General features: G+C 47.0%; 1 protein-coding gene across 1 annotated transcript in view; it reads left to right on the top strand.

Annotated features, from left to right (window-relative positions):
• The window catches only part of LOC103188194 (adaptor related protein complex 3 subunit beta 2), a 72,224-nt gene that overhangs the window by 42,726 nt on the left and 14,067 nt on the right, over positions 1-15,431 (top strand). The window contains exons 18-22 of the mRNA XM_042343054.1: positions 2,586-2,697; positions 6,493-6,664; positions 7,564-7,747; positions 9,830-9,905; positions 13,951-14,060. Coding sequence (XP_042198988.1) covers positions 2,586-2,697; positions 6,493-6,664; positions 7,564-7,747; positions 9,830-9,905; positions 13,951-14,060 — 654 coding nt within the window. The remainder of the gene's footprint in view (positions 1-2,585; positions 2,698-6,492; positions 6,665-7,563; positions 7,748-9,829; positions 9,906-13,950; positions 14,061-15,431) is intronic.

Genomic DNA, 15,431 nt, shown 5'->3' with positions numbered 1-15,431 from the left:
TGAGATCAATTTCTGCTAGAAAATAATATCTGGGGAAACAGTGTATAGTTTGGGACACGACATGTCAGTGACTGCCAGGATGGTGGAGGAGAACTAGATGGACCTTGGTCTTCTCTCGCCAGCAAACTCTTATTCTCTTAACCCTCTGCCGCAGGGCTGTTGTCCAGGTGTGAGCCTTGCAGTGAGTATCTTTGGGTGTCACAGCCGAGCCTGACCTCCCCCCACCCGGCTGTCACATAACAGAGAGTCTGTATAGGGATCAGGAACCCTGGCTGGAACCTCTTTATAACCCGATGGGGATTCCATCAAATCCTAACCAGCGCTATAATGGGGTGCAATCACAGTCTTTATGTTATATTTCATGGGAGAAACGAGCAGCTGATTGTGCTCAGCAGTGTCCCACAAACAGTCATGGATTGAGTGACCAAATTATTATTATTTTTGTTATTTTTTGAAAAGCGATCCACCAATTGACTAACAACCAGGTTCTTACTTACTGCTGGTAAACAGAGGCGTGGGGGAGTAAGGAAACTTGCCCAGCGTTTCGCTCTGCCCGGGAATCAAACCCAGGTCCTCTCACTTGCGAGGCGAGCGCTTTAACCACTGAGCTACAGGGCTCCACAACCAACTAACCACTAACCTGACGTGGTCAGCAACCCCAGATCAGTGCATGTCGCGGCTTTTTCAGACACCTGGTTATGTTAATGCCGGCCTTGGCTGCTCCTGATTACACCTCAGTCTGTACAGCAGCTGCAATAACACTCATTGCTCTCTTAGCTAACGTAACTCCTCATAATGCAACACTCAGCGTATTGACATCTTCTCAGATCAGTTTATCTCGTGTTAGACCAGCAACTCAGCTCAACTTAATTAAAACTATTTATAATGAAGATTGTATGTCTGCTCAACACCAGGGAACGAGTACAAACACACTCAACTAAACAACATTTTATCATTCACTTCTGATCCCAAGACCATGACCACAGTTTGGGATTTCATGAACGTGGAATCTTGTAGCTCAGTGGTTAGATCCCTCGCCTCACAAGCGAGAGGACCTGGGTTCGATTCCCAACAGGGTAAAACATTGGGCAAGTTTCCTTATTCCACATGCCTCTGTTTGCCCAGCAGTACGTAGGAACAGTTGTTAGTCAATTGGTGGATCACTTTCTAGGGATAATAATCCCTTCAAAAAAAAATAATAAACAATCCACGACTATTTGTGGGACGCTGCTGTGGGCAATTGGCTGCTGCGTTTTGCCCACAAAATATACGGTTAATTCACTTTACAGTATATTCTGTGAAGCGCTTTGGGACGTCTCAAAGATGTTATAAGGCGCTATATGAAATGCAAGGATTATTGTTATTATTTCTGGCTATCGGAGGGTTCCACTGAGCTGACTGTTACTCTGTCCTGAGTTGCTAGTACAGTATTGTAACAAGCTGGTTACCAATCACAGTACCAAGCTGGCCAGTGCTTGGCTAAGTGAGTGTTATTACTCTGGCATGAAGCTGGTGATAGTATCTGAGCTGAGTAATGCTTAAACTTCCAAATGAGCAGGTGCTGGGGAGAGGGACCTGCTTGATGTAGTGTGACTTGTGCTCTGTGCTGCCAACACCCTGGTCAGGTATTTGGACAGATGTCTTGCTCTCCAGTTGAGAACTTGGTGGGAGCTTTCAGTGGTCCCAGTAAATGCATAGCCAACACAACAGGTGGAGTCCTGTAGCTCAGTGGTTAGAGCACTCGCTTTGCAAGCGAGAGACCTGAGTTCAATTCCAGGCAGAGGGCGAAACCTTGGGCAAGTTTCCTTACTCCACACAGAGCCTAATAATAATCCCTTCAAAAAACAAAACAATAATAAATTGGTCATTTTCAATCTACGACTGTTTGTGGGACATTGCTGTGCGCAATTGGCTGCCGCGTTCGCCCACAAATATACAGTCAATTCACTTTACAGTGTGTTCTGTGAAGCGCTTTGGGACGTCCTCCCGACGTGAAAAGCGCTATATCAAATGCAAGGATTATTATTATTATTATTATTATTATTATAACAGGGACGCTTATCTCAATGCATAATTCATAGAAACTATTTCCTCTGGTGGTTGAGGGAACCCAGAACAAGGGGCATCATCTTAAGATTAGAGCTAAGCTATTTAGGAGTGAAATCAGGAGACCCACAAAGGCTAGTGGAAATCTGGAACTCTTTTCCCCAAAAGGCTGTGGATGGTGGATCCATTCATACCTTCAAGACTGAGGTAGATAGATAATAATAGTAATTATTGATTATCAAGGATTATTATAGCAAGCAATAATAATTCTTGCATTTGATGTAGCGCCTTATCACGAAGATGTGTTACTCGCTATATCAAATGCAAGGATTATTCTTATTCTTAGGTTCAGTTACTTTCGGACACTCTGCTGACCAGACCCGGGGTTTGGCAGATGAACAGTTATCGAATAATTACAAATGAAGTGACGGATCACATTCTGACCTCCAGTGCTACTTTTAAATTCTCTCTGCTCTTCTGTTGGCGTTCCTGCGCTGTATGTTTGAGGATGAGCTGTCATTGATCCCCTCCCCTTCCAGGTTCCCGAGTGGACAAAGCCGAGCAGCAGGGAGAAACGGAAGGAGAAGGTGGAGAAACCATTCTACTCCGATTCCGAGGAGGAGTCAGAACCCACCGAGTCCGCAGACACTCGTAAGTAAAATATGTACTTGATACAGCACCTTATCACGTCTTCGAGACGTCTCAAAGCGCTTCACAGGATACATTGTAAAGTGAATTGCCTCAATGTTTGTTCATGCAAGCGAGAGGACCTGGGTTCAATCCCCGGGCAAGGAGAAACTTCGGGCAAGTTTCCTTACTCCACACAACTCTCCACACCTTTGAACAGCAGTTGTAAAGCACAAACTAAGGGACAAGGGATGATTGGGAGACTGTGTGGACAACAACAACAACAAAAGATTACATTTGTCAAAGCAGCCGTTACCGTGAAGCGCAGCAACAACAGCACGGCCCGGCGGCTCAATACCGTCACTGCAGCAGCTACTTTCTTCAGCTCAATGTGCGTAAAACTGAGGCCCTCCTGATTGGCTCACATCAGCGCCTCCGCACCTCAGGCGCTGACAGCATCAGCATCCAAGGCCGCACTCTCCACCTCTCAAAGCCATCAGGAACCTCGGGGTTCTGTTCGACCCTGAGCTGTGCTTTCTCCCTCATATCCGCCCCACAACTGGCACTGCCTTCCATCACCTCCGGAACATGGCCAGACTACGGCACTACCTCACCCTTCACGCGGCTGAAACTCTGGTCCACGCCTTCATCACCTCAAGGCTGGACTATGGGAACTCTCTCCTCGCCGGCCTTCCCGGCCCTCCCTCCACACTGCAGGTCATTCAGAACTCTGCAGATAGTGTACTGTCCCGCACAAGACACCGAGACCACATCACTCCCACCCTCGCCCTCGCCCGCCTCCACTGGCTCCCATCCCCCAGAGGATCGAATTCAAGATCCTCATCCTCACCTACAAGGCCATTAACGGCCTCGCTCCCTCCTACCTCTCTGACCTACTATCCCCCTACCTACCTGCCCGTACCCTCCGTCCCTCTGGCTCCGGTCTGCTCCACATCCCCCGCCCCAACCGCCCTACCATCGGTGGCCGGGCCTTCAGCCTCTCAGCCCCGAGGCTCTGGAACTCCATCCCCAGTGCCTTCGCCGCTTCCTCCCTTTCCTCCTTCAAGGCCAGTCTCGACCTTTGACCGTGCCTTCAGCTCCCCTCTCGACTCTCTGCCCCCTCCTCGCTCCCTCCCTTCCGTCCCCTCACCCTGACCATTTCCCCCCTACTCGGGTCCTGACCCAACTGTACAGCGCCTTGGGATGTCCTCCCAACGTGAAAGGTGCTCTATAAATGGAATCTTGTTGTTGTTGTATAGCGCCTTTCACATCCCAAGGCGTGTACAGAGTACAGCATTTCAGATCCGAGCTGGGGTTGGTGGGTAAGGGAGGTGGCGGATGACATGGTCAAAGAGGAGGGTCTTGAGGGGGGACTTGAAGGAGGGTAAGGAGGGGGTGAGGCGGAGTGATTGGGGGATGGAATTCCAGAGGTTGGGGGCAGAGTGGCTGAAGGCTCTCCCACCAATGGTGGGGCGGGTGGGTCGGGGGAGGTGGAGCAGCCGGAGCCGACTGAGGGGAGGGAACATCATAACATGTAAGGTGATTAGGCAATTCAAGGCATACATTTTTTGCCTTTAGGAAATTAGTAGGAATGGGTTAATGGGTTAATTAATTCAAATGTGATTAAATCTGATTTAAAATGGCCAGATTTAACCTGAACTTCAATTCCAGAATAAATCAAATTAGACCATCATCCGGTTTGATTTGGGATGGGAAATAAGGAAGCTGTTCAGACGTGTAGAGTCTCAGTTTCCAGGAGCTGAATATTGGATTCAAGTTATTGTGTCTAGTTTTGATCACCACATTAGGAAGGACCTCAGAGCCATCGAGGGTTGAGAGGAGATGTTGAGCAGAACTGGGCCTATTGCCACTTTAGCAGAGAAGGTCGAGCAGACCTGATCGAGGGCTTTGGAATGATGAGTTCAAAATTATGAGGGGTTAGAACAGGAGAAACTGTTTCCGCTGGCAGGAGGATCGGTAGCCAGGGGACACAAATTTAAGATAATTGACAAAAGAACCAGAGGGGAAACGAGGCGAACTTTTTTTGCACAGCGATCTGGAATGCGCTGCCTGAAAGAGGGTGGAAACAGATTCAATACCAGCTTTCAAAAAGGAATTGGATAGGTACTTGAAGAGGAAACAAATTGTAAGGATTTGGGGAAAGAGCGGGGGAGTGGGACTGATTAGGTCGCTCTTCCAAACAGCCAGCACAGGCACGATGGGCTGAATGGCCTCCTTCTGTGCTGTAATATTCTGTGAGGAGTGTTGATGGAATCAAAAGGGGAGAAATTATTTCCACTGGTCAGTGAGTCAGTGACTAGAAGGGCATCAATTTGAGACACTTAGCAAGTGAGCAAAGGCCGTGGAAGGACCTGCTAGTGTAGTGGTCCATGCAGGATCCATATTAGGTTTGAAGAGGGAATTAGATAGACATGCAACAGGAGCCATTGGCAGGGGCATGGGCGGGGGGGAGTAAACAAGGTCAATAGGACGGAGTGGGTTGATTTTTCAAAGTGCAGCACAGACACAAAGGGCCGAATAGCCAAATCTTGTGTGTTGTGAGGTTCTGTGTTGTGAAGGTGAGGATGTAAATGTTCAGTGTAGAGGGCATCTCTCTCTCTGCTCTTGTTCATTGTGTCAATTGTACACAAATTGCCTTGAATTGTGGGAGTATCTGGCAGCTGCTTAATGTCCAGGCCAGTCACATCTGCCCTTTGCAAACACCACATCTCCTGCTCTGAACAACGGGCAATCTTACAAGTGGAACAACATCAACAACTTGCATTTATATAGCAGAGTGAGGTCCCAGAGCGCTTGACAATGGTGCAATCTGACCCGGAGCCCAGGGGAGAGGGGGAGGTGACCATAAACCGATCAAAAAGGAAAGTCTTTGGACGGGATTTGAAGGTGGGGAGGGAGAGGGTGAGCCGGGGGGATTGAGGGAGAGTGTTCCAGAGTTTCAGGGGGCAGTGGCTGAAGACACAGCCACCAATGGTGGAGTGGAGGGGGCGAGGGACAAGCAGGAGGCCGGGGCCAGCCGAGCGGAGGCAGTGTGGGGGAGTGGTAAGCAAATCGGAGAGGGAGGGATAAATAGGCAGCTATACCAGAATCCACAGTTACACCACAATGTTGGCAATTATTGTAATCAGTGCTGTACCAGGCTTTACTGCCTGGTTTAGTTTGTCTGTATTTTTCTGCTCCATTTGTTCATGTAACTGAACATATTGTTTACAGTATCTGCACATAATTTAGTGAGAGTCGGAGATGCAGATGTATCAATGTGGAGGCCTAGGTGGGTTCCATAGCCACCTCTTGTGAAGGTCCAGGTGAGGTGGGGAATGATTGTGTAGTCATGGGCGTGAATGTGCGCATGTGGCAGACCGGTCACTGGTGGCGGGAAAGCTTAGCAGACAGCGATATCAACAGCAAGCGATGTGGGTTTAGCTGGTTAGACTCCAGCAGTTACCCCAAAGCACACTCTGGGGTACCCCAAGCCTTGGCTCTCGCCAACCTAATACTCTCCGGAATTAGGTAAACAGGATGTGTCCCTCCAGAGAGAGAGAGAGAGAGAGAGAGCGCATTCCATTCCAACCATCTATCTCTGGGATTGCCATGTGTAGGTGGGAGGACTGGAATTCTCAGCTTGGTTTGGAGACTCTTAAACCTGGTGATGGGTTTCCGTGTGTGTCAGACACCCGGCTGGACAAAAAAGTAGTGTGCGGCTACCGTCTCTGAGCTGGATGTTCGGCAGCAAGTGGTTCTGCCAGTGGAGCATCACAAGGACACTGTGTTTTCACCAATGACTGTAACTGTTCACAGCCTCTCCGTCTGCGAGTGAGTCCGAGAGCGCGAGTGGGAGTGGCCTGGAAAGCGAGAGTGACTCCAGTTCAGACAGTGACGAGGAGAGCGATAATGAACCTAAATCTGACAAAGAGAAGAGGAAGAAAGCAAAGGACAAGAGCAAGGCGAGAGCTGAGCAGAGTGACGACAGGTGTGTGCTGTTCTTCTGCTTGTATATTTCAGCCAGCGAGTCCCTGACTGTACCTGAAATATCCACATACTCACCCGCACTAAACTTTGTACCCCCATCACACCAGTTCTAGCCGGGCTCCACAGGCTCCCTTTCACAGAACCGATCGATTTCAAGATCCTCACACTCGTTTCAAACCTCTCATGCCCTGGCACCTCCATACTTTTCTGACGTGTTTGCGAGTGTGTGAGAGAGAGACCGAGGATGGTGTCAAGTTGTACCTGAAGACGTTCCTCTTCGACTGTGCCTCTGGTCACCTTCCCCCTCCCTCTGGCTCAGCATCGGGCTCTGCCATTGTTCAGCGCTCTGGGACACCGACCGGCATGGAAGATGCTATTTAAATGCAAGTTGTTGTTGTTGTTACTTGCTTTCTCCTCACTCCACTCCCCGCTGCCCCCCTCGGCTGGCTCCAGCCTCCTGCTTGTCCCTCCACTCCACCATCAGCAGCCACGCTTTCAACCACTACGCTCCCGAAGCTTTGGAACTCGCTCCCTCAATCCCACCGTCTCGCCCCCTCCTCTTTTAAATCATGACTGTTTGTGGGACGTTACTGTACTCAATTGGCTGCCGTGTTTTGCCAACAAAATATACAGTCAATTCATTTTACAGTATATTCTGTGAAGCGGTTTGAGACGTCTCGAACACCTGCTGTATCATATGCAAGGATTATTATTATCACGACTGAAGACCTCTTCGGCCATGTTTACAGTCACCTCCTCCCTCCCCCCCAGCTCAGAATCAGGCTCCGCCATTGTCAAGAGCTTCAAGACACTGCCCCATGTGAAGGGCCCTATATAAATGCACGTTATTGTTGTGACTGTAAGATCAGAACCTGGTGTTTATTTTGGTGTGTTTGTCAGTGGGCAGAGTGAAGGAGAAGAAAAGCAAATGATAAAGAAGAAGAGGAAACAAGTGGAAGAAATCAAGGATGAATCAAGTTCCGAGTCTTCATCCGAAGAGGACAGCTCATCAGAAAACAGCTCGTCTGAGTCTGAGTCAGAGGAGGATTCTGAATCAGACACTCGCACAAAGAGCAAGAAGAAGGTATGAGACGTCGGTCAATACGGTTGTTACTTTCATTCACAGGTATTTTCTCCTCTTGTCCACTGACTTGCACCCAGCACACACACTGTTCACCATTGATGTTCAGTCCCTTGCAGATTGTTACCATGAACTGGCTTTGTCAAACCATTAATCACGTGGAATCTTGTAGGCCAGTGGTTAGAGCACTCGCCTCGCAAGTGCGAGGAGTCAGGTTTGATTCCCAGGCAGGGCGAAACCATAGGAAAGTTTCCTTATACCACACGCCTCTGTTTACCTAACAATAAGTAGGAACCTGATATTTACAGTATATCCTGTGAAGGGCTTTGACACGTCTCGATGATGTGATAAGGCGCTGTATCAAAGGCAAGGATTATTATTATTATCAATGAATAACTTTCCTCCCTGTAAATGACCAATTGTTTTCAAACAGTTGCTATGAGGATTGACCTGAATACATGGTTAAGCAGTGTGATCCGATGTCGTGAATGTGCTCCTGAATTTGGCAACATGTCTGGCCAGTCAGAGGAGCAGATCTTCAGATTTACTCAGTGGCATAAAAAAAGGGATCAGTTTTGATCTGCACCTCTGCTCACGGGGAGTGACTATTACATCACTAACACATAGGAGGGAATTAAAGATATTACTTTTCTTTATAAATGGTGAATGTCTGGGGGGTCAGGCTGCCTGTCTGGGGGGTCAGGCTGCCTGTCTGGGGGGTCAGGCTGCCTGTCTGGGGGGTCAGGCTGCCTGTCTGGGGGGTCAGGCTGCCTGTCTGGGGGTCAGGCTGCCTGTCTGGGGGGTCAGGCTGCCTGTCTGGGGGGTCAGGCTGCCTGTCTGGGGGGTCAGGCTGCCTGTCTGGGGGGTCAGGCTGCCTGTCTGGGGGGTCAGGCTGCCTGTCTGGGGAGTCAGGCTGCCTGTCTGGGGGGTCAGGCTGCCTGTCTATCTCTGGGACACCAACACCAGCCTCGTGCCTCAGTAGCATATGAATATTTTTGCAAATTATTATCAAGAGGTCTGCTTTCATAGAGTCATACAGCACAGAAAGAGGCCATTCGACCCATCGTGTCTGTGTTGGCTCCTAAAAGAGCTTCCAACTCAATCCCACCGGCCTGCTTTCTCTCCATAGCCCTGCAATACTGTCCTCCCCAAATACCCATCTACTTCTCTCTTAAAAGTTGCTATTGAATCGGCTTCCACCACCCTTTCAGGTAATGCATTCCAGATCCCAACAACTTGTTGGTGAAAATGTTTTTCCTCACCTCCCCTCTGTTTCCTTTAACAACTATCTTAAATCGGTGTCCTCGGGTTACTGACCCACATGCAGTGGAAACAGTGTTTCCCGGTTCAAATCCTCTCATGATCTTGAAAACCTCTATTAAATCCCCTCTTAATCTTCTCTGCTCCAGGGAGAATAATCCTAGTTTTGCTAACCTCTCCTCATAACTAAGGTCCTTCATTCCTGGTACCATCCTGGTAAACCTCCTTTGCACCCTCTCCAATTCCCTAACACCTTTCCTAAAATGCGGAGCCCAGAACTGAACACAGTCTCCAACTGAGGCCTAACAGCATTTTATAAATATTCAACATAACCTCCTGACTTTTGTATTCTATGCCCCTATTTATAAATGTATTTATTATTTATTTATTTATTTATTTATAAAGCCTGATGCTTTTTTAACAGCTTTATCTACCTGTCCTGCCACCTTCAGAGATTTGCTTATGTGGACCCCCAGGTCTCTGTTCATTTGCCCCCTTTAAGATTGTACCATCAGTTTACACTGCCTCTCCTCATTCTTCCTACCAAAATGCAACACTTCGCATTTCTCCACATTTCTCCTCATCTGCCACATTCTGCCCATTTTACCAATCTGTCTAAGTCCTCTTGGAGTCATCCAAAGGTGAGAGAATGTCAGGCATCGGAGTGTAAAGGTACTCAAGTCAGTTCACTTTACAGGACATGGGAAGCGCTTTGAAAACTCTCAACAACGTGATAGGGCGCTATATCATGCAAAGATTATTATTATAAAACCTGTAATTCACCGACAATTGAAAACCTCAGGCCTCTGCTTTCTTGCGCTTTAGGTTTCCGTTAGCAAACCCGCTCCGAGACCTCCCAAGGCTAACAGGAAGGAGATCTCCCTGCTGGACCTGGATGACTGTAAGTGAACCTTTTGCACATCCATCACATTGGAGACTTTGGTAGAGACTCAACATTAACTGCCTTAAAATCTATATTTTTGATGTATACAACTCACTCGATTTACTTGGTGTTGGAATTAAATGAGTGAATATTTAGGATTTAACATGTTTGCATTTTTAGCTTGTATAGCTGGAGAAGGGTTATAAATAGGAATTACAACAACAAATTACATTTATATAGCGCCTTTCACTATTAAGTTATAATAGTCATGAATAGTTTGAAATGTGAATATTGGTGTGTTTAGAACACAGTTTTGATCTGCTTGGGGACGATGTCCATGTGTGACTGGAGGTTACTAACAGTGAGAGTTTAGCTCTCCTGTTTCATGGTGATTTCTGGAAAGAACTTTGAAACTTTGGAATGTCTGGCTGGTGTTGATAAAATCTGCTTTTTACACTACTGATGCTGAGAATGCAACGTTTAAAGTACCAGCAGTCACTTTTTGTAGCTCTTAAGATTTGTAGATAATTCTGCCCCCTCGCATGGTTGTGACAAGCAGAAAGGTCATTCCTGTATCACTGCCTTTCTGTCAGAAGTTTGTGCTCTTAACACTGTCACAAGATTCAAAGTTTTGAGCAGTTTTCATTACAAGTTTTGTTAACTCCCTTGCTCACATGACTCTTCTCCCTTCCTCCCATGATCTCCCCACCCCTTCTCCCCATGACTCCTCTCCCTTCCTCCCATGATCTCCTCACCCCTTCTCCCCGTGACTCCTCTCCCTTCCTCCCATGATCTCCCCATCCCTTCCCCTATGACTTCCCCTTCCATACTCCTATGACTAATCATCCATCCCTTCACTCCCCAGCATGAAGCCAATGCATCCTAATCCAAACAAGTAATAATCTCAGGTTCAGGCACAAACTCCCTGAATTGCCTACAATGTCCCCATTACATCATTGCATGCTCATTACATTGCTGCACAATTGCTCTGCACACATTAAGGAGTCCTGTAGCTCAGTGGTTGAGCACTCGCCTCGCAAGCGAGAGACCTGGGTTCGATCCCAGGCAGGGTGAAACCTTGGCCAAGTTTCCTTACTCCACACACCTGATAATAATCCCTCAAGACAAAAAAATCAACAATAAAATTGGTCACTTCAATCTACGACTGTTTGTGGGACACTGCTGTGCGCAATTGGCTGCTGTGTTTCACCCACAAATATACAGTCAATTCATTTCACAATATATTCTGTGAAGCGCTTTGAGAAGTCTAGAAGACTTGATAAGGCGCTATATCAAATGCAAGGATTATTATTATTATTGCCTACCTCATCTGTACCTCATGACCAATGCAGCTGAAATCCTCGACCACGCCTTCATCACTTCCTGGCTGGACTATTCCAATACCCTCATCGCAGATCTCCCCAGCTCCACCATACACAAGATCCAACTAATTCCCATGATACTCACAAAACTCTCTCTCCCCATCTTCAAACCCCACCTAAAGATCTTCCTTTTTGATCGTGCTTACGATCACCTCCCCCCTCCCTCTCCCCCTGGCTAGGGGTCAGACACTCTGTCAAGTGCTCCGGGAAGCTACCCAACGTGAAAGGTGCTGTATAAATGCAAGTTGTTATTGCATTCAGTGATGTAACGTAGAATCTTAGAATTATACGGCACAAAAGGAGACCATCATGTCTGTACCAGCTCTTTGAAAAGAGCTTCCAAATCAACCCCACTTTCCCGCTCTCTCCCCATAGCCCTGCAAACTTGTCCTCCCCAAATAATTATCTATTTCTCTCTTAAACGTTGATATCGACTCGGCTTCCACCAGCCTTTCAGGCAATTCCAGATCCCAACAACTCACTATGTGAAAACATTTCTCCTCACCTCTTCTCTGTTTCTTTTAACAACTATTTTAAATGGGTGTCCTTGGGTTACCGACCCACCCGCCAGTGGGAATAGTTTCTCCTTGTTCACCCTGTCGAATCCCCTCATCATTTTGAAAACTTCTATTAAGTCTCCTCCTAACCTTCTCTGCTCCAAGGAGAATAATCCCGGCTTCTCTGCCTCTCCTGATAACTGAAGTCCCTCATTCCTGGTACCATCCTGGTCAATCTCCTTTGCACCCTCTCCAATGCCTTGACCTCCTTCCCAAAGTGTGGGGCCCAGAACTGAGCACAGTCTCGAGCTGAGGCCTAACCGGTGTTTATAAAGGTTCATCATAACTTCCTGACTTGTGTACTCTATGCCCCTATTTATAAAGCCCAGTATCCCGGATGCTTTATTAACAGCTTTATTTGCCTGTCCTATCACCTTCAAAGATTTACTTACATGAACCCCAGGTCTCTCTGTTCCTTCACCCCCTTTAATATTGTACTATCAGCTTATATTGTAGAAAATGCTTGCATTCATTCATAAACTCTGTAAACTCGGTCTGTAATGCTGCTTTGAATCTGTGAGGACAGATTGGATCTGCAGCATTAGTGAGCCATGTGGACAAAGGTGTGTGCAGCTGACAATGAGATAAGGGCTAAAAATACCCTCAGCATTCATTCACACAGTCACCAAAAAGATATGAGCAACCAAAGTATTTTCAGAACATACACCATGTAATTCAGGACATCTCACCAATGACGTCAGGGATCAGCAGTTCTTTAACATGGAATAACTCACACGTACTCTCCGTGATGAGATCGTGATACTTTTTCTCACCGGTGAAAGAACATCTAGAGTCCTGTAGCGTGGTTGTTAGCGTGCTCGCCTCGATTCCGGGACAGGGCGAAACCTTCGGCAAATTTCCTTACTCCACACGCCTCTATTTATCGAGCAGTAACTAGGAACACGGTTGTTAGTCAATTCGCGTGTCGCTTTTCCAGGAATAAAAAAATATTACTTCATTCGATCCACGCCTGTTTCTGGAACCCAGCTGTCACCAATTGGTTGCCATGTTGTGCCCACAAAATACAGTCAATCCACTTTACAGTATATTCCGTGAAGCACTTTGAGACGTCTCAATAACGGGATAAGGCTCTGTATCAAATGTCAGGGTTATTATTATTTTTGTTATCTCAATTAACGATCAGTGGGGTTTTCATACAATAAGGAAACTTTAAGCAGTGAGTGACAGGGTTGAGAACTGATTGTGTGGGCACGAGGATTGCTGATTCTGCAGCAACGCTGTACTTTCTTCCTGAGGAGATGGTGTTGACTATGTAGGAGGAACTCCACGTGACCTGCGAGCTCGGAGAGAGCAGCTTCTCCTGGGAGCCTGGCCAATAATCGGTAATTTTTCTTGTGGTTGTTTGTGGGAGCTCACTGGCACACACACCTGCCGTGTTTTCCTACAAATACAATTGGCCGTGTTTCGGCGACAAAATATAGTCAATTCACTTTACAGTATATTCTGTGAAGCGCTTTGAGACGTCTCAACGATGTGATAAGGCGCTATAATAATATTCCTTGCATTTGATACAGCACCTTATCATGTCTTTCTCGACGTCTCAAAGCACTTCACGGAATTAATTATACGTTGATTACACTGCTTAGTAAATTTGTCTTTTTTAGATTTTATTAACTGGAGTCCTGCAGCTCAGTGGTTAGACCACTCGCCTCGTAAGCAAGAGAATCTGTGTTCGATTCCTGGACAGGGCGAAATGTTGAGCAAGTTTCCTTACTCCACACGCCTCTGTTTACCAGCAGCAAATAGGAACCTGGTTGTTTATCGATTGGTGGATCGCTTCTCTGGGGGTAATAATCCCTTCAAAAAAATAATAATAATAATTTGGTCACTCAACCTACGACTGTTTGTGGGACGCTGCTGTGTGCAATTGGCTGCCGTGTTGTACCCACAAACTATACAGTCAATTCACTTTACAGTATATTCTGTGAAGCTTTAAGACATCTCGAAGACGTGATATCAAATGCAAGGATTATTATTATTATTATTGTGCCTCAGCACACTTTGAGTAAATGTGGTCTCCAGCTACCAGTATTGAAGCAGCTGATGTGTTGTAACAGCTTGTTGTACGTTGTGTTCAGTTATCGCTCTCTTTTCCCCCCACAGTCAGCAGCCCCACTGCCCCCCAGAACAGCCCATCACCTAACGTGTTGCCCAAGAGCCTGAACCTGGATCTGCAGGGACTCACACTGTCTGATACCACCATGTGTTCCAACGTGAGTGTATCTGGGATTCACATACCAGGAGTTACAGCCGGGACTTTGTTTGACTCCAGTTGAATTTCACTTGTTTCTGATAGTTTTTTCCACTTTTCACTCAATATTCCTTCCTCCCATTTTCTAAGCCCAATAATAATAATAATTTGGTCACTTCAATCCACGGCTGTCTGTGGGACGCTGCTGTGCGCAATTGGCTGCTGCGTTTCGCCCACAAAATATACAGTCAATTCACTTTACAGTGGATCCTGTGAAGCGCTTTGAGACGTCTGGAATAAATGATAAGGCGCTATATCAAATGCAAGGATTATTATTATTTTTGCTTCACCAACAACAACAACAAAATTATATTTCTACAGCACATTTCAAGTCAGGAGGACATCCCAAGACGCTGGATAGTGAAGGGATTGCACCCGAGCTGGGGGTTGGAATCAAAAGGGATGGAGATAGGGAGGAGGAAAGTCTTGAGAGGGTGCTTGAAGGAGGCAAGGGAGGGGGTGAGGTGGAGGGGCTCTGGGATGGAATTCCAGATGGTGGGAGTAGAAAGGCTGAAGGTCCGACTAGCAATGGTGGAACGAGCAGGGCGGGAACATGGAGCAGGCCAATGCCCGCCAAGCGGAGGGAGCGGACAGGTTGGTTTTGATGTCAATAGGTCCCAGAGGTAGGTAGGACCACGGAGAGCTTGAAAAGTGAGGACAAGGATTTTAAACTCTATCCTCTCGGGGATGAGGAGCCAGTGGAGCCGGGGCAAAGGTGGTGGTGATGGGGTCAAAGCTTGGTACAGGAGAAGCAAACAGCTCCATAGGCTGTGGAGGCATCAGCCTCAGAAGAGAGGAGGGACTGGGAGAAAAATAGCAAAAATATAGGTGGATTTTGTGATTTGGTCCTTTTGTTCTGTGTGAGGTGGTCAGTGACAGACAACGCTCTACACAGACACACAGCGCAGAAGTCTATAGTACGGCTCTGTTCAGAGGTTGCCCTGCGGTTGAGGGCGATATGATTACGGTCTTCAAGATTCTAAAGGGAATAGATAATGTGGACCTTGATAAACCTTGTACTGAATAATAGAACCAGAGGACACTGAGATTGAAGGGGGTTAAATTCAGGTCAAATCTGCGGAAACACTACTTGAGTGAGCAAGCAATAAGTTTATGGACCAGGCTCCCAAGGGAGACAGATAGTGGAAGCAGAAAATGTTGTTTTCAAGAACAAATGAGATCGATTTCTGCTAGAAAATAATATCTGGGGAAACAGTGTATAGTTTGGGACTTACAGAATATAGTTAGCGCTTTCAGCCATTCCGCCCCGAAACTCTGGAACGTCCTTCCTCTATCCCTCCGCCTTGCTCCTTGCTTCCTTCCCCACCTTCAG

Source organism: Callorhinchus milii, unplaced genomic scaffold, assembly GCF_018977255.1.
Source record: "Callorhinchus milii isolate IMCB2004 unplaced genomic scaffold, IMCB_Cmil_1.0 Scaffold22, whole genome shotgun sequence".
NCBI lineage: Eukaryota > Metazoa > Chordata > Chondrichthyes > Chimaeriformes > Callorhinchidae > Callorhinchus > Callorhinchus milii.
Note: the sequence above shows the minus strand (reverse complement) of the source record. Positions and strands in the feature narration are given on the sequence as shown.